The sequence below is a fragment of the Arachis hypogaea genome, chromosome 11 (assembly GCF_003086295.3).
Source record: "Arachis hypogaea cultivar Tifrunner chromosome 11, arahy.Tifrunner.gnm2.J5K5, whole genome shotgun sequence".
In the NCBI taxonomy this organism is placed as follows: domain Eukaryota; kingdom Viridiplantae; phylum Streptophyta; class Magnoliopsida; order Fabales; family Fabaceae; genus Arachis; species Arachis hypogaea.
Window position 1 is genome coordinate 48,322,779 of NC_092046.1, and position 15,603 is coordinate 48,338,381.

The window sequence follows — 15,603 nt, forward strand, 5'->3', positions numbered from 1 at the left end:
AAAACTTTTTATCATAAGAGAAGACATATTTTTTAATTCTCTATGAGCACTTTAAATAACTCTAAATAATTTTAAAAACTGTGACTAATATGAATTGATTGAATGATCAACTCACTTATTCATTTAAACAAATATCCGAATTTTAAATCTCATCTTATGTATGCAACACTCATACCCTTAAATAAAACTTAAATTTGTTTTTAGCTTTAACTCTTTATAAGTTAAAAGTTAAGAAAACCACATCTAGACCTTCCCAAACAGAATTAAAACATTAGCAAATAGCAACTTTAGCATTCTCTTATTTCAATATTTCACTTTTAAGCTAATCTTCAAGTTAAAACATTATTTCTTTCCCCTTCCCACCAACCGCTTATTGAAGGCGAACATAGTAATTCAGAAACCGCGAAAGATGTTAGAGAGAGAGAGAGGTAGAGAGAGAGTGTGGGTGGGAAACACTGAGAGGGGTAGCTATAGGAATCAGGTTAAGGATCCTAGGGTTTGGAACAGAGAAGAGTATCGTCGATTGGAAAATGAATCGTTCTCGATTTTCTTGGATAATCTACCAGAGGACATCTCGAAGAGAGAATTGTATCAGTTGTTCAAGTGGACTGGCCGCATAAATGACATATACCTCTCACGGAAACAAAAAAGGGGTACAATCTACATGTTTGCGTTCATAAGATACACTACAAAGGGAGGAGCGTTGAAAGCTATAACAGAAATGAATCGTTTGAAGCTGAGAGGAAAGGAGGTGTTTGTAGGAGAAGCAAAGTACAGGAGATCTGTGGCTACGAAAGACATGAAGAAGATACAGATAGCAGATGACAAGCGAAATGACATGATCCGCCAACCGCTGCGAGAAAGCAAGCCTGCTCAGATAATTCCATCTAGATGCCCTGAAGAGGTATCCAAAGGGAAAAAGATCCAAGATCCACATGGAAATGGATGTACAAAGAAACTGGAAGTGGCCGTGGCGAAAGAAAATTTAGACTGGCTACAGAAAAGTATTATAGGTGGTACGACGAAGGCCATTGACTTTAGGACACTAGAGGGCATGGTTGAGAAGATGTTCCCTCAAGTAGTTCAAGTTCGTGAAATGGGAGCGTATAAAGCAATGTTGACCTTCGACAGTCTGCTGAACGCTGAAGAGACGTACACGTTTAAAATGAATAGCCTACTGCAGCTGTTTCATACCGTATGGAGGTGGGATGAATCAGAAAGAAGTAAATCTCGCAGGGTGTGGTTAGAGTGCTTTGGAGTTCCGCTTCATGTTTGGTCTGGGGATACCTTTAGGTCGATAGGAGGTCTGTGGGGAGAGGTGGTCGGGTGTGATAAAGCAACGGAGTCATGCTCTTCGTTCAGTGTCGGACGTGTCCTAATTGATACCTGTGCTATGGATGTAATTAATGAATGGATTCATCTCACAATAGGCACCAGTGGATTCGATGTTTTGGTAAAAGATGTGGGTAAGGAAGCTTATGGTTCGCATTGTAACATGAACAACGTGGCAGATGATATACAAAGACGCGATTACTGGGATTATGCAACAACAAACGTTGGTGATAATAAAGGTACAACGTCTGGAACGTCAACAAAGCTGACAGGTTATGATGATCAGGCTGCGGAAGTTGCTATGAAGGTGCTAAGGGAGGAGGTTGAAGATGAGGGTAGACCTGTAATTTCAGAATTAATTTTAAACGAGTGGAGTTATGACAATTTAATACAGAATCAAAGTAAAACGGTAACACACCAGCCTCTTAATGAAGTGAATAAAGGATTGGCAGATTCGGCGGGATTTGATGATTGCAATGAAGGTGAATCTGAGGCCACCTTATCGTGTAATTATAGTGGATCACATATTGGGCTGGGAAAGGGGGTTAGTGTGGTTAACTCCAATGCAAGGGGCTTGATAAAATATTCAGATAGTTATGTTTTGGACCAAGAAGGCCCAAGATCACAACCAGCAGTGAAAACAAGCCCACAACGCAAGAAGGGCGCTGGTGGATCTCCTGGGCTGGATTCACGCAAGCTGATTCGGGTAGGTGGACTCCAAGGAGAACGGGGCGGGTCTGGCCATGCGTCTGTAACGCGAAGGTGTTCCCGTGTGTGGAGGAGCGATGGCGATTCATCGCGCCAGGAAGTCATAGGCGCTGAAGGCCGCCGATGGGACCTGGCGGTGATTACGGAGTCGGCTCAGGCGCGCCATTGGGTGGGTGACGAACCCACACTGGAAATCGGAAACTTGAATGGCGAAGTGCAAAGTCCCGTGGAGGGGGAAGAAGCCTTCGACCGATCTGCTGGAAGGGATCTGAGGATGCCTGGCCCTGTTGATGGCGGAGATGAAGATAGAGGATGCCGATCAGTGATGGTGGTGGACCGGGCAAGAGAGGAGGCAGTGGATGCGATCGTGTTCGACAAGACTACAAACGAACCTGAGGAAGATACTACCTTCAGGCTTCACGGGGAAAAAACTGCTGCTGGTGGTAATGAAATTAGTGGTATTGGCTTTATAGAAGACACCAATCTCACCGATCAGAATGTTAGCAAGAGTGCCGGTGACAGACATAACCAACCGGGGGAAGAAGGCTACGTGAATTCTGATGAGGGCAGTGGCACTGAGGCCCCAAGCCTGGCTGAGCAGGAGATGGAAAATAAGAAGACCTGGGAGCTAGCCAAGGAATCAGGAGCAGTGCTGTATGATGAAGAGGATGACATTATGGCTATTCTCCAAGAACAGAATGAAGAAATCGCTCGGAAAAAGAGGTTGGCAAAACAGAAAGCTAAAGCAAGACGGAGCAGGCCGAAATCTCACAAAAAGGTGTGTAATTATATTGTAAAATGACTATAGGATCATGGAATGTTAGGGGGTTAAGGGGGGATGGGAAGATGAGGATGGTGAAGGACCTAAAGAAAAAATATAGATTGAACATGTTAGGCCTGGTAGAGACTAAAAGACAGACTATAACAAGATTTGATGTTTTGAAAATTTGGGGAAATGGCTGTATAGGGTGGGAGTATGTGGGGTCTGATGGTGCGTCTGGTGGGCTAATGTTAGTGTGGGATGATGGTTTTTTTAAATTGCGTAATTTCCATAAAGGAGAGAGGCGGTTGTGTGTAGAAGGGAGCTTGGTGAACAATAATGTTGATTGTGCTTTTTTCTTAGTTTATGGTGCGCATTCTAGAAATGAAAAACTTATTGTGTGGGAGGAGTTGAGTTACATAACTGGTTTGTGCCAAGGCCCCTGCTGCTTTCTTGGGGACTTTAATGAGATTGTACAGGTGGAGGAAAGACAAGGCACAGATACGTTAACTCCATCGGCGGAAGATTTCAAGAATTGGATAGCTGACATGGGATTGGAGGACTTGCCAATCACTGACCGTAAATTTACATAGTTCAGAGGACGATCTTGTAGCCGCATCGATAGAGCCTTGGTCAGTTTGGAATGGCTTGAGGTGTTCCCGGAGACTCGCTTGAGAGGTGGGCCACGGGGATTGTCAGATCACTGCCCTATTATCGTGGAGGTCAACAGGCGAAGGGATGGCCCGAGACCGTTCAGAAGTCTAGATTCGTGGTTCACTCATGAAGGCTTTATGAGATTGGTTAAAGAAGAATGGAGAGGGCTAGGCGACTTACAATTCACTGATAAGTTAAAGGCTTTGACGGGTCCTCTGGGAAGGTGGCATAGGGCGAATTTTAGAGACATGGATAAGGAAATTGCGAAGTTTGAAGACGAGATTAAGAAGCTAGATGATATGGTGAGTAACGGGGTTTATGATGGAACGATGGAGGCTAGAAGGAGAGCCTTAGTTGTGTGTTGCGAGAAATGGTATGTGAGGAAAGAACTACATTGGAAGCAACTATCAAGGTCGAAGCACGCTAAGGACATGGATAAAAATACCAGATATTTTCACAACTTAGCTTCTGCGAGAAGGAGGAATAACAGGATTGATGAGCTGGTTATTAATGGACGATTGATAAGGAATCAAGCTAGGATTAAGGTTGCCATCAACGGTTTTTACAAAAACTTATATCATCAAGAGAGGTCGCCCAGGATAGGTTTCAGAGATGGTCTGGTGAATGTGATATGTGAGGAAGATGCTTTGGCATTAGAGTTACAACCGACACCTCAGGAGATTAGGGAGGCAGTGTGGGATTGTGACTCCTCCAAGGCTCCAGGATGTGATGGGTACAACATGAACTTCATAAAGAAGTGCTGGGATGAAATAGGTGCTGAATTCACGGCAGCAGTATTGGACTTTTTCCAATCCTCCAAGTTACCGGCAGATGCTAATGTTACTTGGGTGGCACTAGCCCCAAGTTTACTAGAGCCAAAGAAATCAAAGATTTACGGCCGATCAGCATGGTGGGGTGTGTGTATAAAGTGATCTCGAAGCTATTGGTTAGGAGAATGCGGGGAGTTATGCCAGGTCTAGTGGGCGAGACACAGACTGCTTTTGTCAAAGGCCGGAAGATCCATGATGGGGCCCTGATAGCGTGTGAAACTGTCCAGTGGTTCAAACTAAGGAAAAAGGAAGCGGCAATTGTTAAGTTAGATTTTCAGAAAGCATATGATAGGGTGAAGTGGAGCTTTGTGGATCTTGTTCTGCAAAAGATGGGGTTTGGAGAAAGGTGGAGGGGCTGGGTTATGGAATGCATTAGCACGTGTTCTATGTCAGTGTTGATAAATGGATCACCTTCTAAGCCGTTCAAGATGGAAAGGGGTTTGAGACAAGGTGATCCTCTGTCCCCCTTTTTATTTGTTCTTGTTGTGGATGTCTTGCACAGGATGATTGTAGAGGCCGTTGGGGACGGTCGTATATCGCCGTTGTTGGTTGGGAGGGATCATATCCAGCTGTCACATCTTCAGTTTGCAGATGATACGGTTTTGTTTTGCCCACCTGAGGAAGAAACCATTAAAAATTACAAGAGGTTACTACGGTGCTTTGAGTTGATGTCGGGCTTAAGTATCAATTTTGACAAATCTAGTTTGATTCCTATTAACTGTGATGAGCTATGGGTACGGCGTATGTGCAGGGTGTTGGGATGTAAGGAAGCAACTCTTCCAGTAAAATACCTGGGAATCTCGCTTGGAGCAAATCCGAAGTTGGTTAAGACTTGGAAGCCAATTATAGACAGAGTGGAGGAAAAGCTTAGCCTCTGGAAAGCCAAGGTCCTCAACAAAGCTGGAAAGTTGGTGCTTATCAAATCTGTGCTGAATAGCCTCCCGGTGTATTATCTAATCTTGTATAAGATGCCTAAGGCGGTAGCGGAGAAATTGATCTCATTACAGAGAAGATTCCTATGGAGTAAGGAAGATGGGAGGAATGGTATGGCTATGGTCAAGTGGGAGGTGGTGCAGGCTCCTAAAAGGCTAGGAGGCCTAGGAATTGGAGATGCTATGATCCGGAACACAGCTCTCCTATTTAAATGGTGGTGGCGATTTTCTAAGGAAGAATGTCCGTTGTGGAAGAAGGTGGTCTGTTCCTGTAATAATCTAAATCCAACTGTGCCTTTGTCCACCCAAGAATTACCAGTGCGGCGCGGGGGGGGGGGGGGGGGGGGGGGCGTGGAGGGATATTTGTCAGTTACAGTTCAAGAGTCAAGAACTGAGGCAGAAGATGATTGATGAGTTGTCTATGGAGGTTGGAGATGGAAGAGAAACTCGCTTCTGGGAGGACGCCTGGCTACTTGGAGGGTTGTTGAAAGATCGATTTCCTAGACTTTACTCTGTTTCAAACCAAGTAGGATTGGTGATAGGGGATTGTGGGTTTTGGGATGGGTTAGAGTGGATATGGAACTTCCAATGGCGCCGACAATTGTTCCAATGGGAGTTGGATCTTGTGAACCAGCTACTTGATGAGTTAAGGCTGGTTAGACTTGCATATGACAGACAGGACAAAATTGTGTGGAAATATGATAAACAAGGTGTTTTTACAACTAACTCATTTGTGCAGGTAATGCAGGCGGACATGGTCCCGGAGGAGATCACAAGCTATAGCTTTACAAGTACTATCTGGAAAGGACTCGTGCCACCAAGAGTGGAGGTGTTTGTTTGGTTTGCATTGACTGACAGAATCAGTACGAAGGAGAGACTGAGTCGACTTGGAGTTATTAACCAACAAGATACCTTATGTGTATTATGCAATAATTGTGTTGAGTCTGGTCACCACTTGCTTCTAGGATGTAGCTTTTCTTGGCAGGTTTGGTGTGCATGACTATCTTATGCTGGTAGATTATGGTCTTGTCCGGGTTCGTTGAAGGAACATTTCCTAAGTTGGACTGAGGTCACAGCTAGAAAGGCGGATCGTAAGGCATGGATGGGGAGCTTCTGCGCGATTATCTGGAATTTGTGGTTGGAAAGAAATAGAAGACTATTTCAGAACAAGAGTAAAGGAGTGGAAGAGATTGTTGACATGTACTCTCTGAACTACAAGGAGTGGCTAGGTGCAAATCCCTTTGGTTGTTGATGGCAATGCCGGAGATAACATGGGGATATAAGTTCCTGTTGTGTTGATGCTTGTCTTTATTTTCCGTTTTGTATTGCTCCACTTCACGTGTTAAGCTCCACTTTAAAAAAAAAGTTGATTTTAACTAGTATTATTTTCAAGAGCAATAACTACGAGTTAATACTCAATTTGATCCCTGAACTTATACGTAAGTCTTAATTTAGTCCCTAAAATTTCAATTGCCTCTATTTAGTCCCTAAAGTTTATAAACGTGCCTCATATTAGTCCCTGAGACAATTTTTAGTATAAAAACGTTAATAGAACGGTGTTATAGACTATCAGATGTCACATTAAAACTTGTAAAATGATATAATTTTGGTTTTGAAATTTAAATAACTCAAAAACGGCATCGTATCACTTATTTTGTTAGGAAAAATTTTAGTAAACACCATTTATGATGTTTTTGGGTTATTTAAGTGCCAAAACTAAAACGACATCATTTTACAAAGTTTAGTGTGGCATCCAGCTGTTCACGACAGTGTTCCGTTAGCGTTTATACGTTGAAAATTGTTTCAAGGACTAACATGAGTTATGTTCATAAAATTTGGGGACTAAATAAAAGCAATTGAAACTTTAGAAACTAAATTGAGACTTACATGCAAGTTCAGGGACCAAATTGAGTATTATCTCCAATAACTACACATCTTTTCCCTCTTTTATATTGAGTTAATTCTCAATTTGATTATTTTTGCTTGTTTTCTTTTGTCCACTTGAACCAAAAAGGGAAAAAAAAAAGAAGAAAAAAATCTCTACCTTACCATGGGCCTATGAGAGAGAGAGAGAGAGAGAGAGAGAGAGAGAGATCTGTCTAACATTATCCGGTTACAGAATGTCCTGTAAACAGAAATACGACAACTCTCAGTTGACATCAAATTCATAATCATCATAATAACTAATTCATCTATTTTCAGGTGGATACATCATGCATTCTGTGAGAATCTGAAAGATCAATCATCCTACTACGAATTGTTACGAATTGATGCTTGCTCTGGGTCTGCTCTAAACTCAGGCATCATCACCTCCTGTGTTAAACTTGTTATAAATTCATTCAACAATAAATACAAAAAGTAAAGGATCAACTCACCATTTTTTTTTGGGTCTCTAATGATGTTAATAACCTTCAAGAAAATTAAAATACGAAGCCATGATGCTGACTGCAGTCGTATCTCCATAAAGCACAAGGATATTATGCAGACTACATAACTTCATATGCAGTGGGAAGCTGAAAATAGTGAAGCTCCAAGCGCTGTTAGTTATGCTGACTTCTTTGTGTAACAAAATCAACTGCCGCTACAGTTGACAATGAAGGGGTTGACAAATCTGATTAACTGAGAGGTCCTTATTCCAAGCTTAAGATCAACCTCACCACCACCCAACCAGAAGAAATCTGGGGTCAGTTTTACGATAGCTTCATCCAAAATCACCTGAAATGAGACCATAATATCAAACAAGGGAACAAACTGAAGGGTAATTCCTACACATAATGCATTGTGCTATCTAACTGGAAAAGAGAATGAATTGTGACTAGAAATAGTGCGCACAGAAGATATGTTTTAAATTAAATAATGGGCCTCGGGTCCTTGAAATGATTAAACGATCAGATTAATGTTAAGGAATGTCTCAAATTTGACCATTGTCCAAGGAGCAAACCTATGGTCTTAAATTCCATTCAATTTATAAAATTACACCTCCATCATTAAAGTTTGAAACAAGAAAACATGTCCTTGACAACAAGTTGCATGTTTAAGCGGCTATTTGCACAAGCAAAAGATCGACAACACTCAATCTCGAAGACAGTTCATAGTTCCATAAAATGGTCAACTGTTGACACATCCTAAAAAATACATAACTTCTGATGTCAACCCAGACCTGGATTTTAGACAGAGAGACAGGCATAATTTAGAGCTTTGAACCAGAAACAGCAGGACAGAAGAAAGATTGGTAAGATTCAGTTGTTTATACAGATGTTCATGAGACCACAGATCATATGGCAGGGACACTATTAATATGTTACAGCAAAGTAAAAGAGGCTGTGACCTATTGTTGCAACAGATAATTAGAAAAAGGGTTATACGCCTTATTGCTAATCCAAGGCATCAAAAAGACACAACAACCAAAATGAGAGAAAAAGAGAGAGAGGGGGGGGGGGGGGGGGGGACTTCGTAAATGCCACATGTAATCAGCTAGATCACATCATCAGCTTGAACAAGGAATGGGGATTAAGTACTAATCTGTATAAACAAAGTTAAATAAAAGAAAATTAAAAATAAAAAAGATGGAATAATTATTCCATCCACTGTTCATATTCTGTTGCTAAGCAATCCTTGTCTACACCAATTATTAATCCAAGTGCAAGGCAAATCAACTTAATCACAAAAGTGATGAGCCATAAATGAGAAATGTTAGGGAACAAAAACATTTTATCAATATTAGCCAACACACTGGGCCAATACTTTACCTTTATACTATTAGCATTTAGGATCTAGGGTTTAGAATTTAATGCTTAGTATTTAGAGCTGGCCAAGTGTTAGCAAAAAATGATAAACTTTGTTGGTCATATAGCCCTACTTGTCTTAAATAGCTTGTTTAAGAAGTTATATTCTTGTTAACTACTTGCAGATATTTTGTTGTCAGCACATATCATAAGATTCCTATATTAATCCACAGGACAAGTCTTACCGGAATGTCAGTTTTCATGCCAATACAAGTCACTGCATTGTGCCCATATCCAGTTAAGTCTGTTGATGTCTGCTCAGGAGCCAGCCTCACTGCATACAATAAATAAAACTTCCAAATTTCAAAATATAGAAAGGACTGGAAAATAAACAAGTATGGTATAATACTATAATGTTAAACAACTTGCAACTGATATAACTAACACACTGGTTTTTTCCTTCCAATGCCACCGCATTCTACAAATTTCATTCAAACATTCTTGTGCTAATCTCAAGATAACCAAACAATCAGCGGAAAAGGTGAGGCACTTTCAAGTGCACTGGCATCCCGCATTAATGTGGGTTTGGAGAAGGGCCGAATCCAAAAGAAATAATGTAGGCAGCCTAATAGATAATTACCTGTTTTCCCAGCTTAAACATGTGACATCTCAACCGTTGTACTAAGGCTCCCCTTCACAGACACTACGCACATAAATAGAATGATGTAAAATGCAAAAACAAAATAACTTACTGTTGAATTTCTTCTTCGCTATGCTTCCATTGTTGAGCGAATACAGAAAATTCTTGACAGCCTCGGCATTGAACCGCGCTGTGTACTGCAAAACAAAACAAAACAAAGCAATACACAGACGCATAATTAAAGACAAATTAACACCTAACAGCAACGAGTTCATTCCCAAAATTTAACAAATAATTACAGGCCACCTGAACCACAACAACATAATACTTGGAGTTTTTGCGATCGCTACAATCAACGACATTAGCGGGCGCTTGCGTGTTAACCTGACCAGTGAGCACGATAACAAGATTTCACGATTTCAGCTAATGAATTAAATTATAAAATGATTTTATAGTTTGAAGAGAATGAGGATAGTGAATACCAAAACGATGCTTTTGCAGAGATGTTGGATGGAGTGAGCAGCGAGGGCATCGCGTCGAGCTTCAAGAGACCAGTCGTAGTAATCAGGTGGGACCCTCTTGAAGGAAAAGTCGTTAACGGCGTTAGAGCGCAAAATGGAGGAAAGACGAGTAACGGTGTCAGCTTCGTCAACGATGGGAGAATCAGTTGATGGAGTGGAGTGGTTTTGGTTTTGTTTTTCTAACTCCGATATGCGTTTCAGGAGCTGGGTTTGAACTCGTTCCAGCTCCGCCAGGGCTTCCATTCTTGTTCTTGTGGTAGTTTGCTACAGAGCCACCTAGCTAGAGGGATTAGGTGTTAGAAAAACTAAATTAATTAACTAGAATAAAAGTATTTCTACAAATTACAAGAGTTTTGAAAAAAAATTCTACTATAGAATTTCATCCTTTTATAAAAAAAAAATTAATTAAATTCTTTTACACAAAAAAAAGAAAACCCAACTCCCCAACGCGTCACCCCTTCCCCCAACACCCCCTCATTCGTGAATGAATCAGAAGCAAAGTTCAAAAAATCCCCAAACCAAAACCCTAGCTTCAACGGTTCTGCCGCCGTCCGGGGTTGTCGTCGCGCTCAGGAACTTCCTTCTTCGCCTGGTTGTCGTGCTCCAAGTCTCCAATCCCTCTCCTTATTCACCAGTCGCCAGCGTTCTCGTCCAGGGGTCCTGTTCGGCCGCTCTTCGTCCGTCGTCGCGGTCATCGCCAGGTCGCCGTCGTTCGTCGCGTTCAACTGCTCTTCCTCATACTCTACTCACTGCCCTCACCGAAGGTAATGGTTGCTCTGCTCAGTGCTCAGCCTCGTTCTTGGTTGATTAGCTTTTGCTCTGTCCCTGCTTGATGATGATTGATGACTCTGTGTGCTCATTGTTCATTACTTCTTGCTTAAATTGAAAATCTTGTTAATCCTGTTAATTAAATTGAGGATTGATGACTCTATCACTGCTCATTGCTCATCCATTTAGAGATTTTCATTTTTATCTATTTCTTTTTCATGAGAAGAATTTTATTAAGATAAAGAGAAAAGAAAATGGAGAAAGAGATGATAGAGACCCACTTTACAAAAAATCAAGAAAGAAATCATATTGGTCATATGATCTACACAATCCATGCATTTTCATGTGTTCAGAATATCTAGGCTGTGAATTTATCTTGTTACCAGGCCCAACATAGAGCTAACAGAAAACTATTAATAAACTATGAATTCCTTGTCAAATGGTTGATATTTTTTGGGTTTGTGACTGATAGGAAATACTGGAAAGCTTAGGACTAAAAATGGGTAAGTTGCATTTTTTGATCCATTTTTTCCCTTGGAACTCAATTTTGGTTCCCAACTGTATCAATTGCACAACCTATTTGAGATGATATATTGGTGAAACAACAAAATGTGTTTTTATTTTTTGGTTTTTATTTGGTAACAATTGTAATGGGAACTTTTATAGGTACTTTCTCATGTTTTTAGATTGGGAGATTGCAGACTCGACACTGTAGTTTTGGTAATGCCATTTTCAGCAAGCTTTCAATTTGTTTACGTAATATCCTTGATATTCTTTCACCACCCCAGAACCCTTCACCATAACATATTAGCTCTTTCACTTGCAGTTTTCCTCATCTCGCTTCGGGTGCCCCAGCCGGCCACCACAAGTTCCTGGAAAACATCCCCGTCATCCTCCGCCTGCAGCGTTGCTAGTTACCCGAGAACCTCCACCTCGGCCTCATTGTCGTCTCCAGGTTCCTGCGCTACGGCTACCATCCCTTTTCCTCATCGGCGGAGCCGCCGGCCGCGTCGGTGACACATTCACCTAACCTCTCCGGCCTTCGTTTCGGCCCCACCACCAGCATTTCGAGCTTTTCTCTTCTCGATGGGTCTTCTCAGCATCATTCGTAAGATCAAAAGAAAAGAGAAGGAAATGCGAATTCTTATGGTGTGAGTTTCTTTCCACTTCCGATCTCTCTCTCAAAACCCTCTCTCGTTTTTGTTATCTACTTTCTTGAATTATTTTTTCCTAATTACCTTCTTGCCCTTTGTTTGCTACATACTATACAGGGGATTGGACAATTCTGGGAAGACAACAATCGTTTTGAAGATTAACGGGGAGGATACTAGCGTCATTAGTCCTACTCTTGGCTTCAACATCAAAACCATCACCTACCAAAAGTGAGGAATCTTCTTCTCATTTCACTTCACAAAACATCACAGTCCCTACTATTGTTAGCTATCTTGTACTATTTTTCTTAGGAGAGAAAAATATGAGGATGAGTTTATATTACTATAGTCACTATTTAGGGGTAGATATGGGTTGTGACCCCTTGGTAGCATTACTCTTTTGTTTAAAGGGAAAGACTTTGATTTTTTTTTTTTTTTTTTTTTGAAATTTGTCACTGATGAGTGAAATATCTCAGCTAAAACTGCAATTGGGAAATGTAGTTAGTTTGATAGTGGTGAAACTAAAATCTCATGTACGGTTCTGGAATAGTGATGACATTTCCAAACAACCATCAAAGTTTGATGGTATGATCAAAACATACTTAGATGATATTAATCTTTTCTAGATTTGAGTGCTGCTGTGTTTAAAGGATATGTCACTCCAACATTCCCATTTCCTTCCTTCTCATGGTCATACACAGAATAAAGAGGTGATTGTCAAACTTAATGATTAGACATTCTGGTTGACATACATGGATCACACTTAAAAAAGTAGGTGTGAGTTTCAATCATGAAAGTACTGATTGTGAACACAGTTGCATAACTAAAACTTATATTTACTTGAACTGCGATTTAGCGTTATGAGTTATGACTTAGTTGATGGCAGTCCTGTTTCCATATTTGTTATTGAGATCCCAAAATTTTGTTGAATCCATTTCTAGCTCGGGTGTTGGCTGAGATTTATTCTAAGTGCGTGAAAGATTTCCTTTTAGAATTTATTTGGGAGTATTTTCTTGTAATTTTCACTTTTTCGATACACAACATGCTCGTTCTTTTTGTTTTTGGCCTTTGTTTGCTTCATATCGTACAATAATTAACTAAATGCTAAGGCGTGTAAACACATTGAAATGGCAGGTACACCCTAAATATATGGGATGTCGGGGGACAGAAAACAATACGATCTTATTGGAGAAACTACTTCGAGCAAACGGATGGTTTGGTTTGGGTAGTTGACAGTTCAGATCTAAGAAGGTTGGATGATTGCAAAATGGAGCTCGATAACCTCCTAAAGGAAGAGGTCTGTTTTCTGTTCAATCCAAGTGGTATCTATTGTACTTAACCAAAGCGGTATCTCTTTTCTTATTGTTACTAACTTAGGTGCTCAATTCATAACTGTTTCTCCCTTAACTTCCTATATTTCTCAATTATTACTAATGTTCTTAATACCTTTTTTTTTTCCCTTGTGATAGAGGCTATCTGGAGCATCCTTATTGATACTAGCAAATAAACAGGACATTAAAGGTGCCCTTATGCCTGAAGAGATAGCCAAGGTAAACTTAATTTTGTCATCTCTAAGCAATCACTACATCAGTTCCTTAACTTTTTTATAGCCTCCCTCACCAAATTTATATAGTTTAACTTGTATTTATTCTCTCAAATGCTCTCTTTTGTAGTTAAATTTCTATGCCCAAACATTGTCTGCACTGAAATCTGTCTGAGAACTAATTTCAAATCATCTTTAACCTTTCCATGCATTGAATTTTGTCTTGGTTTGCATTTGGGGTAATGTGGTTGGGTGGTTAGTTAGGGGAAGTTAGTGACTATAAATAAAGAGAAGTGGGGATCAGGGTATTTGGCATTTGTCTTGGAAAGTGAAGACAAACTAACTGTTCCTCAAATCAGTGTAACCTTTTTTCTAGATTTCTTAACACAGCATATATGCGAATAACGAGTTGAACTCCTAAGCATGTCTAAAACACTATTCTATTATAGGTAGTATCATGCAAAATGCGAAAACAAAACTGATTTTGATATGATTACTATCAAATGAATTGTCACTTCAATTGTAAGCATCAATCATAATCATGAAAAGCTCACCGTTAAGTCTCTCATACCATATTCTTATAAATCAAGCTAGTTATCCCTGGTTTAATATATTATTGTTTGGTTTTTAATATTGTCCTTTACGGCTCAGGTGCTTAACTTGGAAGCCATGGACAAATCTCGTCATTGGAAGATAGTTGGCTGTAGTGCATACACTGGCGAGGGTCTGCTTGAGGGTTTTGATTGGTTAGTCCAGGACATAGCCTCCAGAATCTACATGCTTGATTAATAATTCAGGAAATGGTTCAACCTTTCCTGAGCATCCTTGAACCTAGTATGCTGTCTTTGGAATAAACTGTCCATTGCATCACTGAGACTTTCCAAGTTTTTATATTTTCAAAATTTTTTTTTTTTCATTTTTATTACCTTGTCGTTGCTTTTCTGGCACTGTAAGATTTTGAAGAAATGTCAGAATACTGTAGGAAGGTGTATAAAACTGAAGTGGAATGATTATGATTTATGAGTGCATGTCCGATAGCTTCATTCAAATGTGAAAGATGATAGAAAACTAGTGACAAAAATATGGGAGATTAGTTAAGTGACAAAGTTAGAGTTTAATAATCTTTGAATCAAGGTAGTAAAACTCATATATGATAGAAGTTACAAATTTAATAGTAATTAAATTATTATTTTTTTATTTTATCAATTTTTTCATCTTAGAAGTTTTTTTTCGATATTTTATATCATACTTTATCCTTCAGTTTTGTAATAAGGTACCAGTATGTACAAATCTAAAGCTTTTAATATGTTGATATTCATATACAATTTTTTAGCCAGGCACATGAATTTCTCGGCGCGTAAAATTCCACGTGCAAGCGCTTTTCGCATAATTTATGATCCATCTTATGGATCATAGCACTTCCTCTTTTTGCCACTTCCAACCAGTATTTACCACCATATTCGTGCCACCTTTCTCCCTTAGAATCGACCTTGAGTTGGTTTTACTCCTTGATTCATGTTTCCCTTATCCTTCTTTCATTTTTTATACACAAACCTCGCCTTCCACACACGTGCGCACAAGCTTCTTCCTCATGGAGAATCTGAAAGAGAGAAGAGGAAAAGCTGAAACTAGAAGAAGAGAGAGGCTAGCTATGCTTTGAGTTCACAGAAGACACTCACCATCTTTGTATGAAAATTCGTAAGTTTCAGAGCTTTCTGTTCCTGACATGTATCTAAAGTTCCAAAGATTTGTTTGCAATTCCAACCATTCAATGTGGAAAACTAATATGTCCTAAACCATCGATCTAAGCTTAGCTCGACCCAACAACTGAATTAAGACTGATGAGCCAAGACATCCAAAAAAAAAGAAAAAGACTGATGAGCCGAAACATCGGGAATGATTTTTTGAGTAGTAGTGCTTATCTAGAGTTGAACTAATAATGAAGAAGTTTGGAAAAAGATGTCGGTTTTTAATTAAAGTAAGAATCACGGATGAGACTGTTGCTTCCTGGATTGAATGATTAAGGGATTTTCAGAAAT

General features: G+C 39.9%; 4 protein-coding genes across 7 annotated transcripts; 3 read left to right on the forward strand and 1 right to left on the reverse strand.

The window, feature by feature from the left end:
• The first annotated feature begins 2,838 nt into the window (after window positions 1-2,838).
• On the forward strand, window positions 2,839-3,393 carry LOC140176109 (uncharacterized). Its single transcript, XM_072205985.1, has one exon. The coding sequence runs from the start codon at window positions 2,839-2,841 to the stop codon at window positions 3,391-3,393; it is 555 nt and encodes a 184-aa protein (XP_072062086.1).
• A 198-nt stretch (window positions 3,394-3,591) lies between these two features.
• On the forward strand, window positions 3,592-4,386 carry LOC140176110 (uncharacterized). Its single transcript, XM_072205986.1, has one exon. It carries the CDS (start codon window positions 3,592-3,594, stop codon window positions 4,384-4,386), a length of 795 nt encoding a protein of 264 aa, XP_072062087.1.
• Window positions 4,387-7,312: 2,926 nt separating this feature from the next.
• Window positions 7,313-10,376, reverse strand: LOC112720822 (uncharacterized). Its single transcript, XM_025771915.2, has 5 exons — window positions 10,064-10,376; window positions 9,888-9,965; window positions 9,694-9,778; window positions 9,187-9,275; window positions 7,313-7,931 (listed from the first exon to the last, which is right to left on the reverse strand). Exons 1-5 carry the CDS (start codon window positions 10,343-10,345, stop codon window positions 7,788-7,790), a joined length of 678 nt encoding a protein of 225 aa, XP_025627700.1. The 5' UTR covers window positions 10,346-10,376; the 3' UTR covers window positions 7,313-7,787.
• Window positions 10,377-10,692: 316 nt separating this feature from the next.
• On the forward strand, window positions 10,693-14,613 carry LOC112720823 (ADP-ribosylation factor-like protein 2). Of its 4 annotated transcripts, none has more exons than XM_025771917.3 (8): window positions 10,714-10,866; window positions 11,343-11,373; window positions 11,537-11,590; window positions 11,697-12,021; window positions 12,142-12,252; window positions 13,156-13,318; window positions 13,491-13,571; window positions 14,216-14,613. In XM_025771917.3, the coding sequence occupies exons 4-8, from the start codon at window positions 11,957-11,959 to the stop codon at window positions 14,351-14,353; spliced, it is 558 nt and encodes a 185-aa protein (XP_025627702.1). In that variant the 5' UTR covers window positions 10,714-10,866; window positions 11,343-11,373; window positions 11,537-11,590; window positions 11,697-11,956; the 3' UTR covers window positions 14,354-14,613. The 4 variants fall into 4 exon arrangements, with proteins under 4 accessions (XP_025627701.1, XP_025627702.1, XP_025627704.1 ...); XM_025771919.3 differs by having other exon boundaries at window positions 11,557-11,590; XM_025771916.3 differs by lacking the exon at window positions 11,343-11,373 and having other exon boundaries at window positions 10,693-10,866.
• Window positions 14,614-15,603: the final 990 nt, after the last annotated feature.